The sequence below is a fragment of the Gymnodraco acuticeps genome, unplaced genomic scaffold, assembly GCF_902827175.1.
Source record: "Gymnodraco acuticeps unplaced genomic scaffold, fGymAcu1.1, whole genome shotgun sequence".
In the NCBI taxonomy this organism is placed as follows: Eukaryota; Metazoa; Chordata; class Actinopteri; order Perciformes; family Bathydraconidae; genus Gymnodraco; species Gymnodraco acuticeps.
In genome coordinates this window covers 397,570-420,256 of record NW_022990118.1, presented here as the reverse complement: position 1 = coordinate 420,256, position 22,687 = coordinate 397,570, and the positions used below count along the sequence as shown (strand labels likewise).

The window sequence follows — 22,687 nt, the reverse complement described above, 5'->3', positions numbered from 1 at the left end:
CAAAAATAATTTCAACCCACACAGATTCAATATTTTCATGATGCAGGTCAGTACGGTTTTTGAAATTGGTGTCTTTATGTATGTACATGCAGACACCACCTCCATTCACGTTCCTGTCCCTTCTCACTACAAGATAATCTTCAATTTCAATCTCTGAATCTGTAATGGAATTGTCCAATTTGGTCTCAGAAAAGCATAATATGCTTGCCTTACCGTTCATGAATAGCTGCCTGAGTTCAGCCAGTTTGTGTCTCAGGCTGTTAGTGTTCAGATGAAAAATATGTAGTCCATTTTTGTTGCTTAAATGCACAATGTCGTCAGCTTGCAGATATTTGTCTTTGTCCGTTACAGCAACCGGCTTGCGGCCTGCCGTGGTGTTTGGAGCGGTGGGGTGGTGATGGGGGGAGGGAGGCTCCGTTGTAGCTTTAGCCGTTGATATGCTAGCAGGGTGGCTAACAACATGGCGGATATTTGTTCCCTCGGATCTCGGTTCTCTTCCTCTCGTCACTGCCTCACGCGTGTCTGTCTGCCGAGGCGTCCCCGGGGGAATGTCGAAGTCTCCGTTTAATCCTCGGTCTCCGCTGTCTCCACGGTCTCTGTTGTCGTCGCGTAGTTGTTGCTGCAGCGGAAGAGATGCTAGTTGTGATGCTAGCTCCTCGAGCATGCAGGACTGGCTTCTTGTCTGCACCGGGCCCGGATTCAGATGGATGTCTCCCGCTAACAATAAGACCAAGACGATCATACTTCTTCGGTCTAGTTTGCCTGACGGGGGTAAGTACTTTCGCGTCGGGTTTGCAGTTAATAATGCATGAATGCTTGCACTTCCAAAAGCGAGGTGTTTCCTTTCCCAGCCGTTGAGAAGGTAAAAGTCATTGTGGTTGCTAGGGACGCTGCTATCGATATTATTTCTGTTATGTTGTGTAACTGTTTAATGGTGTTATCTTTATTGCTACCCCCTTCCCCATCAATGTATAGTGTTGGTCCACAGCGCAAACGTATTAGTTTAACAAAATCCGCATCTAAAATTGTGGCATACGTTATTTTCCCCTGTGCAATTCCAGTCTCACATCTCACAGCACATCGTCATTAACAAATACCGGAAACAGACCGAAAACATTTAAAAAAAATAAAATAATACTTTATTCCGAGTGTGCTTGCTTTTCTCTTTGAAAGTCATCACATAATAATAATTCCTTACATTTATTATAGCGCTTTTCCAGATGCTCAAAGCGCTTTTACAAATACACATTACACATATTTTTTTTTTATACATGCAATGGTCACTGTGGACAATACCCACAGGAGCAAGTTCAGGTGAAGTGTCTTGCCCAAGGACACAACGGCTTTACAGACGCAGCAGCGGCGGGTTTCACCCCTTGATCTGATGATCATTGCACAGCGCACTGCGCCACACCGTCCATCTTCACGCCTCGAAGTCATCGAGGCGCTTTTACAAGTACACATTGATATCATACATGTATTGTGGACATTACCCACAGGAGCAAATCCGGGTGAAGTGTCTTGCCCAAGGACACAACGGCCTGACGCAGTGGCGGCAGGAGCGGGTTTCGAACTGGAGTTCCCCAGCACCCCCCTTGATCTGATGATCAGATGCACAGACCACTGCGCCACCCGTCCCTAAATGGCATGGCATTGTAATACACCTAAAAATACCTAAATGGCATTGTAATACACGGTTCGGCTGCATTAAATATTAGATATCTGCCGTAGTTCTGTATTTATAGAGCCCTGATGAGAAGACTTCTAGACAAACATGAGGAACTGAAAACGTGACGTGGATCATGAATATATCAGCCATTAAACAACATCTTACATTTCTTTTCACACAATACGTCTCCTTGCAGTATCAACACTAATTTGGCTGACTTTTATATTTGATCCAATTGGTAGATAGGCTGTATTTACACCATAAAGGTGCACAGCTGATATAAAGGGACACCTAGTGGTTAAAGCATGTTATTGAATTTCATTATTTTTATTATTAGATATTAATAGGATCCCTATAAAGTATATTCATTACTCGTTATTCTCTACTAATAGTTAATCTCTCTCTCTCTCTCTCTCTCTCTCTCTCTCTCTCTCTCTCTCTCTCTCTCTCTCTCTCTCTCTCTCTCTCTCTCTCTCTCTCTCTCTCTCTCTCTCTCTCTCTCTCTCTCTCTCTCTCTCTCTCTCTCTATGTTGGTGCGCAAATGTGTGCCTTTTTTCAAATGATCCGGTGCTCCATTTTTGGCGGGGGGTGCGCATGCGCACCAGTTATGTGCAGCCCTGTATATAATGATTATTTTGCACATCCCTTTCAAGATTTCAAGATTTTCTAAGGTTTATTGACATATCATATTCACAAACGGTGTAGTTATGCATTGAATGAAAAACTTGGGTCGCAGGTTCCTCAATAGTGCATTACAAGACATCTATCAATATTTGTGCGTACCTCCAGCAATGTTAACTATGTTGAAGCACTTATTTTAACTGATATTATACATAATGTATTATACTCTTATAAGATGTATGTAGATATTTCATCTCCGGCCTTGTCAGGTATTGAACAATCAATAAATAAAGAACACAGAATTGTGGAATATAAAACACAGAATTTGTGTGATTATACTAAATGATGTAAATAAACACCACTGCATATTTACAACTGTTACACATGCTGATGTAACGCAAATGTTCCAACTTGAGATCAATAAAGTATATCTTATCTTAAGATGATCGATGGCTACTGCCATATTTGCAAAATGTGCCTCTGAACCTTAACAAGTGCATGTTTCAGGCTCATCAATGAACAACAGTAGGGGTCACAGACATAAGAACAGCTGTTAAATAAAGCTCTTCTGACCTTAGCTGGCATGTGGGTATATATATTAATGCTGCCCATTATGGGCACAAGCAATTTTCACCCATTTATTAATTATATGTTTTACATTTGAGTGTTTCCTATCCCCTAAACCTCCATGGATGTACCCAGTTTAATACTGGCAACTTCTTATTATGCCATTTCAAGTGCTGTTCGACGCTCGGCGTAACCCTCGGAGCACACTCTCCAATCACAGAGCTTGAGGACTATCAAGGGGTTTGTCCAGCGAAGCGGAGAGAATACTTACTTCCGGGTGTAATATTCTCTAAAGCAAATGAGCTGCTCCGACCTTCGGTCCTGACGGACTCCAACTTGTGTTTATTAATCAAACAAATAAATAAACACAAGGATAATTATGTGTTATTGTTGAGTAAATGGAGAATTGCACAGGGGAAAATAACGTATCTATGCCACAATTTTAGATGTGGATTTTGTTAAACTAATACGTTTGCGCTGTGGACCAACACTATACATTGACGGGGAAGGGGGTAGCAATAAAGATAACACCATTAAACAGTTACACAACATAACAGAAATAATATCGATAGCAGCGTCCCTAGCAACCGCCTTGGTAACAATGAAAACGTTGAATGGACACAATTTCCTGAAGTAATCTTCGTAATAACGAGCAAACTAAAGATCATGTACATCCACTGCACACATAATCTGAAATAACAACTCATATTTCTCGCATCAAATGACATCAAAACGCATTTTAATGACCAAACTAACATTAAAATAGCCATTTTCCACCGAGAATAAAACGAAGTTCGGCCATGTTTTTTTTTTTCTGCAGGGAGAAATTTGAAGATCACGTGACATAGACGCCAGCCATTGGAATGAATGGAATGCAGTTGGAGGTCAACCAATCACAGAGCTTGAGAACTAATCACAGGGCTTGTCAAACAGAGCACATGGTATAGTCCTAAACGATAGCTGGGTATTCTGGGTAGTGTAGTGTCTTCTGCCATCCTTTACTCAGAAAAAATATTTGTTTCTCCGAATCGAAGGGGAAAAATACAAAAGCATTGCACACAATTCAAACCAATCAATGTTGTGTAATTAACAAGGATAATCTGGTGTTTTTTAGTCGATGAGTAGTGCAGATATCACTGTAAAATCAATCGACAGTAAGGGGAATACTTACTTCCGGGTATACAATTATCCGTTATCCAATGGGAATGGACGCTCACATTGCATTTAAGAGCAGCCGACACAAACGAATACCGTGCTTCCATTAGAGATGGCAAATCCGGATCCTTTTACGGACTCAGGGTCTTCTGAGTCAGTCATTGAAGAGATGCGGATCATACGAGTCATTTGAGTCATATGAGTCATATGAGTCAGCATCACCAAGATCATAGAAATCCTATCGGTGAAACCGAAAACTTGTTGCATTTCACGAGCATATTAAAGAGCTTACGAAATGCTTTTAGCACCTGTCAGTGGGCTTAGTATATGATAGAGGTTGCATTTGTATTGTGAAATGTGCCATATCATTTTTTTAATTATTGATCTATTTGTAATAAATCACTATTATAAAAACATACAAAAGTTGTCAGTAACAATCGTTCGTTGCGCCAGAAACATCAACTTCGGCCATTTCCGGCGGTGACGTCATGAGTAGAACACAGCTGAGCTCAGTCCCGTTTGAATGCCTTGAAGGGCCAAATATTATGAAAAAGGATGCACAGCAATAAGACGCCAAGAATAATTGGCAAGCGATATGTTGTATGGGGAGGTGGGGCCGTCTCAACATCTGGTCATGGGATGTTTTTGTGGCCAAAAAATGATCAAATGTTGCGTATATGGACAAAACAAGTGCGTCGTATGAGACCAGGGGCCTCATTTATAACGCTGTGCGTAGGATTCACGTGGGAAGGTTGCTTACATAGTAGAAATCCAAAAAATAGGTACAGAAATGTTCCGACATTTTCCGATTCACCAAACATTGCGCACCGGCGAGGGAAGTGCGTACGGCACTTCCTACGCCGGTTTCTCTTTATAAATCACAATCGACTCGAAATGCGGTGCAGCTTTTGCAGGCTTCACGTAACGCCCATATTTGCCTATAAATAGTCAAAGACACGCCCATTAATTAATTCATTCTGACTGACTTTATGAAGAAGATCGCAGGAAATGACGACAGAACAGCTAAAAAAGACATCTCACACCGTGTCAGATTTTGGTTATTTTGGGGAGGTCGAGATAAATCATATTGTTTGGTGGATGCAGTTTGAACCAGAGTAGCAGCATGGAGGTCGGATCGTCACCAAAATAAATAAATAAGTGGTCCGAAAAAGGTTCATGACAAAAAAAATACACATACACTCTAAAAACAAATGCCTTGGCTCAACAAAGAAAATCAACGCAACAGTTTGCATCAATGTTTATTGAGTTAAGAGGTTAAGAGCTCAACTCAGTGAAAGCACTGTCTGCTGACCAATCAGAGCTCAGTGTGCGGAGTTTAAAGCGATCAAGTCATATTACAGGAGAAAGGAAATACAGAAAAGCTGCCGGTGCAGGAAAGACGGCCAGCAAAAATCACCGACTGTGTGAACGTGAACATTAATAGAATATCACCTCCCATCTTCAGAGCAGTCTGAGTATTATAACATTAGCGTTAAGAAAGCTTACTTAAATATCTGCCACAACATAAGTAACCGGATCAGAGTAACATTAAGTACAGTCCGCGGCATATCACTTCATAATGTATCATATATTTTCTTATCTGAGTCAGCTGAGCCGTATCTGGCCGTGCAACACTCACAGTGTCACATACTGTATGCAGAAGTATTATTTTAAGCAACACATTAAGTTGAGGAAATACTTGAGTCAAATGTAATTAAAGTCAGATCGTGTTTTAGATGGGGCAGTGATATCATAAACCTGTTAATGTACGCATTCAAACACTTGTTCTTTTACCAGCTGTATTCACCTTGCAGGTGCAGCTCTGTGGCTTTGATCCTGGATAAAGTGTTTAAGTCATGGATGTTTAAAGTTTAACTTCTTCATATGTCTAATATTATAGTTGACTTTTCATTCAGGAAGTATGACGCTGCGCTGTCAGTACGCTTCTCCATGTTTGTGATTGGTCGAATGCTCCAAATACCACCCCTTTCATGTGAACGCGCACCTAACTAGATAGGACACGGCTGGCTTGAGCGATCCACTTGATAACCAGCGTCGTAGTACCGTTTAGCGAGAGCGCGTATGTTTTGGATTAGGCCAACCGGCTAACTCAAACATATCCAGGTTAGGTTGAACAGGCTTCGTAGTACAGGCCTCTGGACCCTATGACTCGGACACTAGTTCTCCCAAGGCTTATTAGAGGTAAGAGTGGTAGGAGAGGAGTGGAGTTATCTTTGTATTTAGGCTGCAAGTCGACAAAGGTGATCAGATGCTAATAATGATCCGATTCATTTGATATTGATCCTGATCCGATTCTTCTATTTCCCAGATAATACCGCTGCACCGTGTACACTAGCTCTATTTGTTTTTGCCATTGTAATTCACCATAAGCAATTGTTGACTGTAACGTCTAGACTCTATGCCAACCAACTGTAATTTGTAATGTATTATACTTTAACGGTTCTGGCAACCACAGCAGCCTAAATGTTAACGTAAATGTCAAGTTTTCTTTTTACAGTGTACTTATATCTGTACATTTCTTTTCAGTTTGCGTGAAGAAGTGGCTTCGACAGACAGAAGTGCAGGCCAGATTGGGAAAGGCTGGACGCTACACAGCGGGAAACATTATGGACATGAACAAGAAACAACCAAAAAACACTTTCTTTGTTGCCTTTTTCTTATCATTTATAGTGTTACGGTTTTGTTGTTTCTTTAAATATCGAATTCTATGTATTACTTTTATTTTAAATCAAATGCACCGGTTTTAGATAATATATTTATTTTGATGTGTAGGTTGATTTGCAGGTTGGTTGTTATTTGTATAATTATTGTATTGTTACTGTATTTTATTATATTAACTAGCTATTTATTAAATTAAAATACTGTTATGAACACATTACATTACATTACATTACATTGCATTTAGCTGACGCTTTTATCCAAAGCGACTTACAATAAGTACATTCGACCAGGAAGACACAACCTTGAAGAAAACAGAATCATATAAGTACATCAGGTTTCATAGAGCCAAACATTTCAAGTGCTACTCAACTGGCTTTAGGTAAGCCAGTCCTTTATTAGTATAAAAGTGCTTCGTTAATAGTTCTATCGCTCGAAGTGGAGTCGAAAGAGATGAGTTTTCAGTTTGCGCCGGAAGGTGTGTAAGCTATCTGCTGTCCTGATGTCAATGGGGAGCTCATTCCACCATCCTGGAGCCAGGACAGCAAACCCACGTGTTTTTGCCGATGGGAACTTGGGTCCCCCTCGCAGCGAGGGTGCAGCGAGCCGTTTGGCTGATGAAGAGCGTAGTGCACGCGCTGGGGTGTACGGTTTAACCATGTCCTGGATGTACGAAGGGCCAGATCCATTCGCAGCATGGTACGCAAGTACCAGTGTCTTGAAGTGGATTCTAGCAGTTACCGGAAGCCAGTGAAGGGAGCGGAGGAGCGGCGTGATGTGGGAGAATTTGAAGACCAAACGAGCCGCTGCATTCTGGATGAGCTGCAGAGGTCGGATGGCACATGCAGGTAGACCAGCCAGGAGGGAGTTGCAGTAGTCTAGGCGTGAGATGACGAGAGCCTGGACCAGAACCTGAGTCGCTTTCTGTGTCAGCTGGGGACGTATCTTCCTGATGTTGTAAAGCGTGTATCTGCAGCAACGGGTTGTAGCAGCGATGTTTGCAGTGAAGGACAGGTTGTTATCTAGGATCACACCCAGATGCCTTGCAGTCTGAGTCGGGGAAACAACTGAGGTGCGGATGTTGATTGTTAGGTCAAGAGTGGGACAATCTTTTCCCGGAAGGAAGAGCAGCTCAGTCTTGTCAAGGTTGAGTTTGAGGTGATGAGCAGACATCCACTGAGAGATGTCAGCTAGACAAGCAGAGATGCGTGCGACGACCTGGGTCTCTGAGCGGGGAAAGGACAGAATTAATTGGGTGTCGTCAGCGTAGCCGTGGTATGAAAAACCATGCGGGCTAATGACTGATCCGAGCGAGTTTGTGTACAGGGAGAAGAGGAGGGGACCAAGAACAGAGCCCTGAGGGACCCCTGTAGTTAATTGACAAGGGTCGGACACTATACAATGTCTTTATTTTAGTAGATACCAGAATACATGACACAATGAATCTTTGTAATATATTTATGTTCTCTTGTTTAAATAATCATACCAGTATTTAATGTGTGCTGGTCACCTGGAATCCTGGTAAGCTCCCAGCAGGGTATATTTAATACTATTATTAAACATAAGCTGGTGATAGATGGATAAACCAGCCATCCTGGCCAGCTGAAGTGTCCAAAACCCCTCTACAGCCAACCATTCCAGCCTAATATCTACTGGCTGGTCAATTTACAACAGCCTGACAAGCTACATTTATCTAAGCTGGTTTTTTCAGCAGAGTCATTATTATTTATTTACTATTTTTTGAGAATCTCTATGAATTAAAGTCAAATGTATACCAGTCTGTGTTCTGTTGCCGCATCGGATCTCCGCCAAATCCAGGATCATCACCCCCCTAGTTCGCTCCCGTCTGTATCTCTACCGCTACTTGAATACTGTGGCTCAAACTGGTATGGTTCCACCAAGTTAGACTCACCCGCATGATCTGATTCCACCACACCGGCATCCTCTTCAATGAAATCCTCCTCTTCTTGAAAGTGCACCGAGTCTATTGACGACTCATTGTCACTCGATTCTGTCTCGTGCAGTTTTGCTTTATTGGGGGGGGTCTGGGGGGGGTCCGAAAACCAGTCAGTATCTGGTGTGAGGGGTAGGGTTAGGGTTCGGGTAATGTTGTGAATCGAGTGGCCCATGGTGGTGGTGGGGTTATGGTATGGGCAGGCGTATGTTATGGACGACGAACACAGGCCACTCGATTCACAACATTACCCTAACCCTACCCCTCACACCAGATACTAACTGGTTTTCGGACCCCCCCAATAAAGCAAAACTACACGTTTCAGAGTGGCCTTTTATTGTGGGCAGCCTAAGGCACACCTGTGCAATAATCATGCTGTCTAATCAGCATCTTGACATGCCACACCTGTGAGGTGGGATGGATTATCTCGGCAAAGGAGAAGTGCTCACTATCACAGATTTTTTCAGATTTGTGAACAATATTTGAGAGAAATGGTTATTTTGTGTATATAGAAAATGTTTTAGATCTTTGAGTTCATCTCATGAAAAATGGGAGCAAAAACAAAAGTGTTGCGTTTATATTTTTGTTCAGTGTATAAATTATTTGGTGGAATCTATAGTAAAATCCAGGTGAATTCTATAGAATATTTGCCAATATCCTGCAGTATATTCTATAGAAACATCAATTGATTTTGCTATAGATTATTTTGCAGAATCTATAGTAAAATCCATAGGTAAATGCTATAGAATATCAAACATTCTATAGTATTCTTCAAAGAAGTTCTATAGAAATGTCCACAGATTCTATAGAATATAGGTCACAAATTCTATAGTATTCTACAGAATGGTATTCTACAGAACAGTTCTATAGAAAGCATCCATGGGGTTTTCTATAGGATTCTATAGATTCTTTTCTACAAAAAAACCATCTACACAGTATATATTTTCTATAGTATTATAGTATTCTATAGATTATTTCCCAGAATCTATAGTAAAACACGTAGGCAATTTCTATAGTATATCCGCAAAAATCCTGTAGTATTCTACAGATTGTTTTGCTAAGGGATAGCTACTGAATGTAGCTGCTGTTATCTTGTATGATTTGAACGGTGAATAAATATCCTCCCCGCTTTATTGCAACATTTATAATTTTCATTTGAAGAGATCTTGGTTTACTTTTGATGCTATTAAAGTTAAGAATTGCCTGTAACTGAATATGCACACATGAAACTCTGAATATTAGTATTTTTAGATTTAAGCTCTGCTTCCAATACAGTCAATGATGACATTGATTGTTGAGATACTACAGTAGTGTGTATGTCATTGTCTCAGTTTACAATGTATCTGACCATTTTCAAATCACTCCATGGACTAGCACCTGAAAACTCGTCAGACATGACCCCTCAGGTCCTCGGACCTGTGTGAGGACAGACCGCTACAGAACTCATTAATCCTCTTTCTGACTTTTTTATACAAACAAAATACATTGTATTCCAATACGGTATGAACTGTGTAATGGTCTGCGCTATAATAGGCTGTCAAAAAAGTCTTCATCAAAGACAACGTTTTGGTAATTGTATGCCTAGGGCTATGAAATGGTCAAATTCAATGACTAATGAATAACAATCACAGAAGCATTCTGTTAACGCTTGTCATGTGTCATGTGCTGGAACTGTGGGAAGTATAATGCTGAACAGAAGACTCCAAACAGAAATAAAATGTACAAATGGTTATTTATTGATAATAATTCACAAAACATTCAAACTGAGAGATGGTTCTGACTTCAAACCTTCTTTTTAACTCATCTCTTTGACATCTCATGTCCTTCACTGTTAGCATGATTAAGGCAACAGGTGCATTCTTCATTTCAATAACTTCAATATCATCAACAGCTAGGATGACTTTACATCCTTCAATATAAAAGCATCAACTACTGTTACATATTAAATATGACACATTGTTTGATTAAAACAACGGTTGATTCATGATACATATAAGTATTGTAATCGTTACAATATACTTGTAATGATAGGACCATTAATGTGGCAATAAGGTGCAAAAAACATGCATGTTCTTCAAAACAATGACTTCATTGTGAGACCTGTACTGTACCAACACACACTTCCTGACCACACACCATACTGTTACATATATAGTTATATATGAAGCACTAGCAAGGTTAGTGGTTTGACAGTGACATGCTGTGCTTACCAGGCTTTCATGAATTAATGGAAAGAAGAAGAATAGCAGAGGGGGCTCCACACTCTGCGGCTAGCTGTAGCATGCTAATGCGCTGCTAGCTAATTGCGAATAAAGGAATAAAGATGGACGGGAATAAAGGAGTTGAAGATGTGTCCCCTTTTTACAAGGTGACGATATATCAAGGGTATCACATTTCAACCCTGAGGCAGGGTCCGCTGTTCCTGAGTAAGAGCAATTGCTTTTGAAGGTGAAATGATTTAGACTGCAAACACTGAGCCTGATTAACATTTAAACTCTAAACTTTCACAAATGCGCTCATATGGCATTATACCAGATCAAATGTCTGCGTAATAAGTGTATATTGATATTTGTACACTTAAACTTTAGATGTCACTTCTTCTCAGCACATACTAGTGATAGAGGTTGCATTTTATTAATGCTGGATTTTTGTATGTATGCGTATTTCTTCGAATTGTAAGAGATAATGAGCCCTGTCTACAATTATTAGAGCAGTGTACTTTACAGTCATTAGTACACTGACTTGCTTCTCTGACAGCAGAAGAAGAAACATCTGTGTTCCACCTGAGCTGTAGCACTACGTACACAGCAGGTAAGGGGATCTTAGAAAACATCACACTTGACTTTGGACCCATGTTTCCTGTCTTACATGGACAGGAAACATGCTGTTACATGTCTAGGAGTTGTATAAGGACACGGGCTGCCTGAAACTTCTGAGCACTAATCAAATACAAACTGTTAATAAGAAGATTACATTTGAATTTCACTAATTATATATACATATAAAAAAGTACGTTAAGGATATGAGAGCTTAAAAGATGGATTATACAGTGAGATATACTGTTGGATTGAAATGAGAGGATCAGCATTATGTTCTGCCCTCACCTCTAATACTTCATACACTGGGACCATTAAGATTGAATTGGCTTTGATGCCTGTAATGTTTCCGTGTCTCTTAGCTTCATATCGTCCTCTCCCCTCGGTCACTCCTGCTTTTTGATGGCGCGTCCCGTGAAGTGGTCCATGAGGCTGAAGGCTCCCAGGTATTGGCCCAGCATGATGCCCTGCTTCACAGGGAGGAGGCTGCGGAGAAACAAAGGAAATGTCTGTTAGCTCTCACTTTAGTTCAGGTGAGGAGTGGGGTATGGATATTAAACCAACGTTAGAAGCCCCTAAAAGAAGATCAAGTCTAGTTTATATATGTTAAATATATGAATCATGTACAGTAGTGGGGAATGTTCTGTATTGACCTCAATCCATAGGCATTTATATTTAATGTGGTTCCATTTCATGTAATTATTCCAACAATAAAGTGACACATTCCCTACAGTAGCTCTGTGTTCGCTGTTTCAACGGATTCTCTTAAAGCAACATGTGAAAGGGATGATCAATGATGGTATGTGCCCAGACTTTCTATGTGCTGCAGACACATTTTTGTGCAGAGGGAAAGGACTGAGTATAGGACACAACTTTTTTACTTGAAAATCAGTTTCAAATTCAACATTTAGCACTTCCGGTTCCCTCAAATCAAAGTCAATGGTTTTTTTAACACGTTTGTGGTTAGAAGCCTGAAATAAGATCTGTGGTTAACACAAGCTGAAGAGATGTTCACGTTTGGTTCTAGGACATACAGTAACATACGTCAGTAAATGGAAACATATGTCTGTACAACTCAACACAGCTCACAGCAGAGAAACTACAGCCTGCTAAAATACCCAGTGAGACGCAGCAGGAACAGTGAAGCTCCACGAGGAGGATTTATTAGACATGCGGTTTGAGCGGTGGTCTTAATAATCTGCACTCTGACCGAAGAGTCACTGTACCTCAGGTTATCCACAGCGCTTACTATGCATGGGTTCATCTATTTATGTCTCTATCACTTAGATTTATATGTATGATTCCGTGCTGCATTTCTTTTGATTTAGTGTGATGTCTTATTTATAAGCTTCAAGTACCTCAATAGAGAAATAGCCCTGGTAAGATTGATATATTTCATTAGTAGTTCAATGAAGCTCTTAGTCTAGACACGGGATCATTGGATTTATTTGTCAGAAAGGTACAATTTGTAAGTTGCATCACCAAAATGATCCCATATATTACTGTCATTATGGAAGGTGATGTACCGGAACACAAAATGCTTAAATGGTGAATTTTGTTTTACCTGTAACCCGGTCAACGACACAAGTAACAATCTATCTGTTGTTGTGCAGTGTGCCGTTTTATGGCAGAGCTGATCATGGGATTTTGGTTTACAATAGCATAACTAAGAAAAGACCAATCAGGATGGCCCCTAATGCTATGGAGGAATGCTATATTTCTGGATAACCCATTTAAAGCCAGAAATAAATATACATTTATCTAATTGAACAACATATTTGTACTAATGTAAAATCATTAGAGCCAGAATGCCTCCTGCATTCCTTGTAAAAAAGATTTGTGTTAGCAGCTTCTCGTGACTAACAATTACTCTTTTGTCTCCGAAGACGGAGCAGAGACAAGGCTGGATAATACAACAACGCGTTATTAAAGACGGAATACAAAGGCTTTTATGTAAAACCAGCAGAGGGGACAGGAAAAGCGCTATCTCCATTTGTGTGAGCCGTGTTCCAGAGAGGAAAATCTTTCTAATGAGAATCATTTATAAATATTAAATAATAGCTCCGAGAAAGGAGGGAAGGAGGACAGAAGACTGCAGAAAGACCGCGGAGCACTGAGGGATCAATACAATGCTCCTCTTTTATCACCTGGGTCAAGTGACGGGAGTCATTCACACTACTGCTACTGCTGCGTTATGGGAAATGTAGGCACCACACCTATTCCTGTTATTAAGACTTCACACATCCGAAAATCCTAAAAAGGGCCCTATTATGCTCCTTTTCAGGTTCATATTTGTATTAAGTGTCTCTACTGGGACATGTCTCAGAGCTTTAACGTTCAAAAAGCTCTTTATTTGTCTCATACTGCCTATGCTGCAGCACCTCTTTTCACCCTCTGTCTGAAACCAGAGCCCAGTGTGTAGTAGAGAAACTCCCTCTGGAGGGAACACAGGGATTTTAGCCTTTGCAGAGCATTTACGTACACTAAAAGCTACAGTATAGAACACACTACAGGAGAGGGAACACCCTGTATATTCATCATTATTTCATTTTTGAAATGCTGCACGTTGCAGTTTAATGAGGATTAAATAATTGAATGTAATTGGCCATGATTGTCTCAACTTGTCACATCCGTCTGTGAGGTATGCTAATCTTTTCTTTCTGAATAGATCAGAGATCTCCTTATACTACCTTTTCCCCCTGATAATGCTACATTAGGAACAATGTGATTGTGATGAATTTGGCAGGAGGAAAGCTAGCTAACATTAGCTGTTAGCTGCAGGAGGGCAGAACAGTACTGCTTTGCTAAATTCAGGAGCTAACAGCTAACTTTATGATGAGTAACATTGTGATGTTTTAGAACTCTTTCTAAAAGTGCATTAGTTAAATGTCATGTTTAAAATGTAGTTTTGCCGGAAATGTAATTAATCTAGTTGTTGAAAATAAATGTTTTCACAGCAAAGTATAATAGATATTAGGAATGTAACGATATATCGAATATTACAGTAAATAAATGATTCAATACCGTCGTGAGACTGACAAAATCTACCGCGATTTATTTTTATTTTTATAAAAACACTTTTTTTTAATTAAACCTTTATTTAACCAGATGGTCCCATTGAGACTATCGATCTCTTTTTCAAGGGAGACCTGTCCAACATGGCAGCAAGTAGGTTACAACATGAACATAAAACAACAGATAACACAAAAGGACATTGTATTTACAGGGCTACATGTACATACCTAGAGACATTGACAAGTACCAACAGTATATTTATATCTCTGTCAATAAGCCTCACCTTCTTGGCGAACACGGTATTGTTTTTTAAATGGTGGAGAGACAGTTTGACCCACTGCTGTTACCCATGGCCAAAGCATATCTCTCTCTCCCAGCAACATCAGTACCAAGCAAGAGAGTTGTTTCCACAGCAGGGGATTTTGTAAACGCCCAAACATCCCAGCTTCTACCTGGAAATGTGGACATGCTCATATTCCTAAAAGATAACCTTGATGACGCTGAGTGAGTGAGTTAGAGTTGAGTTACTTGAAAAACTAAAGTGAAACTTGATTTATTCTATTGCAGGGTCTGATTATTATATTGTTGACACTTTACAATACTACTATCCTACTAAAATGCTGCACAAATCAGATTTATTATTCAAAAAAGAAAAAAGTCAAATAAAAAAAAATGAATTCAACAATTTGTTTTCTTCTTTATTTTTCAATATCGCGATAAATATCTTACCGTGGACTTTTTATCGCGATATTATCGTACCGTGAGTTGTTGGTATCGTTACATCCCTAATAGATATTAGAGAGGGATTCAGAACACCTTATAAAGACCCTAAGCAGAGGGTATACATAGGTGTTTGTTAAGGAGATGGGAATTATTGTTTTGTTTTTCACCAGGGTATCAAACTGGGTGTCCAGAATCCTGGAATTGAATAAAATGTATTGGTAATACTAACACTACTAATACAATTCTAGTATCAGTATCCTACTATGAGTTAGAACTTCACACTGCACATGTGTGCTCTCCCCTCCCTGTTTGCCATTCAAACTACAGCTCCTCGGCAACGCTTCCATCAGCAGACTGGTAAGTGCATTACATCCTCACAAGAAGCACTCTTACTAATCAATAACCCTTAAAAGCAGTGAGGTTAGTATCATGTCCATTCCACTCACTACCCCACTTTACTCCGTTAAGGCGAAGATAAGCTCCATCGTTGCTCTCTGGCAGAACTGAACCAGATCAAATGGCTTTTCAGATCATTTCAGCTAAACCAAACCCTAACACATTTTTTTCCAAATCTAACTAAGCAGTCCACGTCATATACAGCGAGCTTATCCCTCCTCAAACTCCTTATCTAATTTAGAGAGCATGAGTATTACCAATCGTTATGTTGACTGCTGCTTGGCATTCGGGTAAAACTAAAGTGTTATGAGTAAAAACCACGACACAAATAAAAACTGGGTAGTCGTTTTTTTTGTTTTAAGGGACACCTTAGATTATTTAAGAAATCAAATACAAGAATTGCTGATTTGTTGTGTAGCCACCATTGGTAATAGCAGAGACGGTCTGTAAGGTATATTCATTGTCTTCACTGTCCAAACGTCTACAAATGCGCTCAAGCATCATCATATTAAACATCCACACAGACTGGCAGGCGGATATTTGGCAGAACGTACCTCATAAAAGAGCATTGTATTTTACTGTAGGTATCCAAAATGATTTAAAAGGTGGACTTCTAAACTTCTTCTAAACTTAACTCCTAAAACCATATTGCAACTGTCAGTGTACGGCTGTGGCTCAGTGGTTTAGTGTGCTGATCTTCAGATCAGGGGACCAGGGAAGCAGGTTCAATCCCACCTTTCTTCCCTGGTGGGATTGAACCCACCTAGGTAACCCTAACCCACCACTGCAGTCCACATGCCGCTATGTCCTCGGGAAAGACACATCACCCTACATGTCTAATATATGTCATATGTCAGCGTGTAATATTTTAATGAAGTCGTTACAACTGCAACTAGTGTTCTTCTAGCTCTGAATTTACTTTAAAACACTCATGAAGTCATTCAGTAAAGGAAGAGCAGTTAAAGGGTGTTCAACTGATTTATATCACACTTTAATACATGGAGTGAAGGAAGCTAAAAAGAAAGGTTCCTTTTTAAGATGCAGTCTCTAGTAGAGCTCTGTTATTTTCGTATTGAAGCTGGGTGATTTGTATGCACATTAAACCACAGCTGTGCATGAACCACACACCTCCAGAACCTGCATCAAATGGACCATTCAGCCTGAAGTCATTCAGAAAGAGAAAGCACCTTGATGCTACCTGGTGACATGGACATTTGGAGATGGACTCAAAAGGAAGTCCAAAGGAAAATAATAATTCCATGTTTAACTAACTCAAATGTAACTTACTCAAAAAAAAGAAATACAATTGAGTGTCTAGATAGCTGATTAAAGCTGGTTAAAGATCATGTCAGACCTTCTTAGATCACCTCTTTTTGTAACACAATCTGCCAAATGTCTAATAAAGATTATTCTCCTGCCATGAAGAACGTGTCACAACAGGAGCAGACTTAGTATCCTCTCGGTTCCACTATGCTGTTGGATTTATGTACAGACCTGCGTGCTGCAGCAAAACATCAGCTGCCACCACATCAACACCCACTTTTACATTTCATGAATTGAGGACCCGCTATGGGAAAAGCTCCAAAACCACTGGATCCAATACATGTCATGTCCTCAGTTTCTTTGTGCCTTTCTGTTGAAAGAATGATCTTTTCAAACGTAATATTCACTGTAGAACCCACCTGTTTCCATTGCTCCTAAAACACATGTTGCTCTTAAAATGGTTTGGCTTATTGAAAGCTAATGCCTTTGCAGGACTCTTGTTGTTCTGAGTTTGTATCCTTATTGTGGATTGCACCTATTTATAAAAGTGTTAGCTAAACCAAAGTTAATGTAAAAGCTACCATGATACCAACATTGATTAATAAATGAAGCTGAGTGTACCTTTAACTGACAATACCCTCCCATGATGCTTGGCCATTCTGTAGATACACATGAAACAAGAGAACTAAAGCTGATATATGTACTGTGTATCGTTACAAGTGCTCATTCTAAGGGCTAAATTGAATGTTCTGGACATGAGCAGTAACTGCCCTAAAGAATTGTATTCTTCATTTTCCAGCTGGTTTATGCATGTACCTGCACATAAATGAGCAATGAAATCCCATCATACCCGTGGTGAGCATGTGTGACCGTGCTCCAGCTGACAGCAGCTCCTTATTGAACCATTTTCATGCTTCATAAGGTGGCTGTAGCCTGATCCCTCCTGCCATAAAGACCCAGACTGTCTCCATAAAAGTGACGCCTGCTGCTGCTGCTGTAGAAAGGCAGCTGGAGGCCTGTGTTGTGAATGACCGTCATAAACACTGGGATACATAGCAGCCTGTTGATTTACTTCTAATGTTGTGGCTCTGTTGTTTCTGATGTCCGACTGTACTCAAGCTCTGCATGTGAAGACATTTGCTTATGGTTCACTTTAGATGGGCTCTGGGTTTTTGTTCCCACAACTAGTCTGTTGTTTTATTAATCTATTCATCACCTTTTCAATGCGGAAGAAAATGCAGGTATAGTAATCACAGATATCTTCCTGCACTGTTGTTGCAGCCTCAGAGCACTTCACAGGACAGTGGCTGAGCTGCAGAGAGGTGGACTAGCCGATGGCCAGAGGAGGTGGATCCAGGAGGAAATGTTGCCTTGCTGACATGCACACACCCTCACTAGCTCGTATGTTATAACCCTTCCGTTTGAGTGCTTTCATTACAGAGGACATATTCTGTTCATTTCCAGGTGTATATCAGTATGTAGTGTCTCTCCTGGGACATGTCTACATGCTTTAATGCTCAAAAGCTCTTTATTCTTCTCATACTGCCTGTGCTGCAGCACCTCTTTTCACCCTCTGTCTGAAACCAGAGCCCAGTCTGCTCTGATTGGTTAGCTGGACGGCTCTGTTGTGTTTGGTCAACTGCTTAGAGATGTCCCGCCCCTTAGCCTATCAGGTACAATGTGTTAGAGCGCTAGCCAATAGCAGCGCTAAGCATGTTACATAGTGATGTCACTTGCTACTCCCCTCTCTCAGAGCACAGACATGAGACCTTGGAGTGCCACAATCTCCTTATTATTGCCTGTTATGGGTCAGGCATAGGTTGATACCAAGCGGCAAACTCTGGGGAAGAGCCGGGACGCCAATACGGAAGTGCCACACACTGCAGTTCATATATTGGCCGATAGGGACTGACTGCAGAAAGGAGCAATTTCCATAGACCCCATGTTAAAATGCCCAACTTTACAGCAGAAAAAAAATGTTTCTACCCCTGCATGCAATACATATTATTATGAATATAGTTAGGTTCCACCTTCATGATTATGAATCTGTGAGTGAATTGTTTTCTAACAAAAAAAAAAAAAAAAGTTTTAACAACATGTTTATTTATTGACTTTTCATTCCGGTATAATTATTTTGCGCAAAGATGGCACTGTTTGTCAGAGCACTTCATCCTTCTGGGATTTCATGAAGAACAGCTCCAACGCCTGTGTGTATGGGAACGCCTCTGGTGCTGGTCCATTAACTGCCAGTGTTTCCCACAGATCTGAAATATACTTGGGGGGGTGGTGGTAGCGGGGGGGGGGTTGAGGTAACGTGCAACAACATTAACCTTTCTGTTGGTCGCTTGTTAGCAGACCCTTCACGCGATGGCAGAGCGAACAGGTACAGGTACTGGCAGGGTCCATAATGATAGCCCTATAATTTAAATCTACTACCCACACATGAACATATGGAAATGGGTTACTATTTAAAAAAGTAAATGTATTTATAAATGTATTTAGGAACCTATCCATGTGATTTTTAGTGGGGGTCGACCTCAAATCCTCTAGGGGGGTCCAGGGGCATGCCGCCCCGTTAAGATTTTATTTTGGAGTTAAATGCATCAATCTGGTGCATTTTGAGGGGAAAATAAAGAGACTAGATCTATGGAAACACCTATATGAAACAGAACTGTATACATTTAAATAATCATAAAATCATGGCCATAACCAACAACATACCATTTCCAATATGAAAAAAACACTGAAACTTGTTTATTAATTTATCTTTGGTTCATTTATAGTTGTGAGTGTGTCTGTGCTCCTGAATCAGCCTCTCCTGTCTCCCTCCTCTCCCCCTGCTCCTCTTTGAGGCAGCAGCAAAGACTAGTTTTCTCTCAACAAGTTTTAAAAGTGTATCTTACCTTTTTTCACCTAGTTAACTTTTTATTTATTTATTCATGCATATTTTACTAATCACATTACATTTAATTTAGCTGACGCTTTTATCCAAAGCGACTTATAATGACCGATTACAGGGACATTCTCCCTGCGAGTAACTAAGGGCTAAGTGCCTTACTCAAGGGCACACTAGTGGTGGTGTTCCTGGCGGGATTTGAACTCACAGCCTTCCGATCTTCAGCCCACCTCACTATCCATTAGACCAATCTCTACCCTCTCAAATGGAAATACGTGTTTACATAAATGGTGACCAAACCGTTTGAGACCCACTGAGAACTTAGACTAAGTTAACTATCTAAACACTCAGAGTCCTTCACCTCACCTGAGCTGAGGTTATCCCGAGCTTGAATGACACACAGAGACCAATCAAGGGCTTTGATTTATGATCTGTATGACAGTGGCCATGTCGGCAGGCCACATCATGTGGACAGCCACTCACCCTGTGTGAGGCAGGCCACTTAACAGGCCAGAAGGAGGCGAGATCAGAGCAAGGGAGCGAGGGATCATTGTCCACAAGTTAATTGATCGCAGATGGCGTCGTGGTCACGGACGAATACAACAAAAAATTCTAAAACAATTTTTTCATAAAAAAAAAACAACCTAAATGGGTCGCGAAATATACTTGGGCGGCCGTTAATATACCTGGGCGGCCCGCCCAAGTATAGTCTATGTGTGGGAAACCCTGGATGTGTTTATGATTTGAATCAGCTACGTAATAAATGTTAAGGCTTGGGTTAGCGTGTAAGCGAGTGGTAGCTACATCGGTGCTAACTATGCTAATCGTAGCCTCCAAGTTAAAATCATAGACTGTATATATAAAGGTTAAAACGAAATAGACAAGTGTTAAACGTTAAGTGGGATAATACTGTTGAACAAACAGCTTCTGTTTGAGGTTATAGAATAAGGTCATCCTTGTAACTTAGAGATATTTTATTATGTAGAGGAACTGTATGCATCGCTAAGGTTAATTTAAATTGGCTATGCTCAAGTATGTAGACAAGCTAACGTCGAAGTAGTGTATGTGAAATCAACCTCACAATAAGATGTGTGTATATTACAATTATTAATGTCATATTTCAAGATGATTACTTAGATATTACAATATGGTTGGTTGAGCTGGAGTTCATTATCGAGCTTACACGTTAACGTCACAGTCATCTGAAGAACGAACCCAAACCTTGTTGTTTTTATTAATTGCATTACCAAATTGGTATCAAATAAACAGTAAGCATTGGTAACACAACTTCCAAAGTTACAGTAAAATAAAAAGGACCCTGACTCGGACAATACACAATCCAACATGTTCAACAGAAGAGAATCAGTTATATTGTTTGTACACACGGTACTTTACATATATATCTGTTTGTTTAAGGTGTCCAGGTGATGCAGACAGGCTGGACCAGAGAGTGAGAGACAGAACTGGACTCCTCACAGCAGTGAACTTCAGCACAGGTACAAAGACTCTATTTTCATACTGTACAAAGAATCAAGAAAGATATTGGTTTAAATAAATGAAGTATTGACTTGAATACACTGATATACATTCCATTAAACCAGTGGTTCCCAACCTGGGGAACATTGTAAAGATCGCAGGGCCAGGCCTCAGATGATTTGAGGCCAAATATCATATTTAGACTTTTTTTTTTGTTTTGTTTTTTTACACATATAATTGTAAAGCAATACATGATTGTCACTAAAAGCCTTGTCTCTACATTACAATAAAATATAAAAAATAATTGATTAATTAATTTGAATAACAATTCAAGTTAGTAGCTAAAGGCATAAAAAGACAGAAATGTATAATTCTTTCTTTAATAGAAATGTTTCTTCTGCGCGTTAAGTGTCCAAACCGGGCTTTTCTGGATAAGCGCATTTTTAAAACAGTCATTGTCCATGCCGGTTTCAGTTGGATTATTTGTCACAGTTGCTCCGATAAGATCGGTCTCGTCCATTTTGTAGATTATTTACGACTTTTGAATCCACATAAACACATCGGCAAAATCCGGCTTACTTTGAGCATGTGTTTTAAACAGTTTAATCCCTTTGTGAATTGTTTCCACTTGCGCCGTCCTTTAGTTTATTCACACAGCGGGAATCCAAATGAATGAAGCCTGAGTCCAATAACCATCAAAGTCACTCCAATAGTGCTCCTTAATTACGCTTTCATCCTCCGTTAACAAAATACTTCACATTCATCCTGTTTGAATTACCGCTGTTGCGCCCCCCCCCCCCTTGTGTGTGTGTGGGGGGGGGGCGCAACTTCCAACAGGAGTTATTTGGGGGGGCTCTTGGGAAAAAAGGTTGGGAACCACTGCATTAAACAATACTAAATACTAGATCACCTACACATCAGTTAAGTTGAGGGTTTTTTCCATGCAAAAAGTTACATTTAGATATTTAGCAATATGACTTTGTCAGCTTTCTAATTTAATGTATTGAAGGCAAAGATATTTAACACATAGTGAGAACTGCTACTATTTATCTCTCAATATTGTCTGAAAAAACGTGGTAAAAGTGATTCTTTCAGTGAGACAACAGAGCAACCTTCTACAGTTACACTACATTTTGAAAACAGTTCAATATTATTTTGATAACATATATTTCAATGTTGATGAACTTCATACTGTTCATTCATAATCTGATTGTCTTTGTAGCTCACTGTTGAAATAAAAAAAAAACATTACAATTACAAAATAATGATATCTACAGCCCCTAAACACACAAACACACCGCTTTCATAAATAACACACTTGTTCTGCAATAATATGTTTTATGTTTCCTGTCATTTTTGTTAGGAAAGGAGATGCCTGAAAGACACGACATTTTCTCCTTCTCTGAGGGTCAAGAAGAACATCCAAGAAGAACATTAAAAGCTGATGTTATGAGATT

The 22,687-nt window shown here is 40.0% G+C and overlaps 1 protein-coding gene across 1 annotated transcript in view; it reads right to left on the bottom strand.

The window, feature by feature from the left end:
- Window positions 1-10,358: 10,358 nt before the first annotated feature.
- LOC117546361 (epidermal retinol dehydrogenase 2-like) overlaps window positions 10,359-22,687 on the bottom strand; it is a 71,335-nt gene continuing 59,006 nt past the window's right edge. The window contains exon 7 of the mRNA XM_034216571.1: window positions 10,359-11,947. Within this exon, the coding sequence (XP_034072462.1) occupies window positions 11,848-11,947 (100 nt within the window). The 3' untranslated portion in view covers window positions 10,359-11,847. The remainder of the gene's footprint in view (window positions 11,948-22,687) is intronic.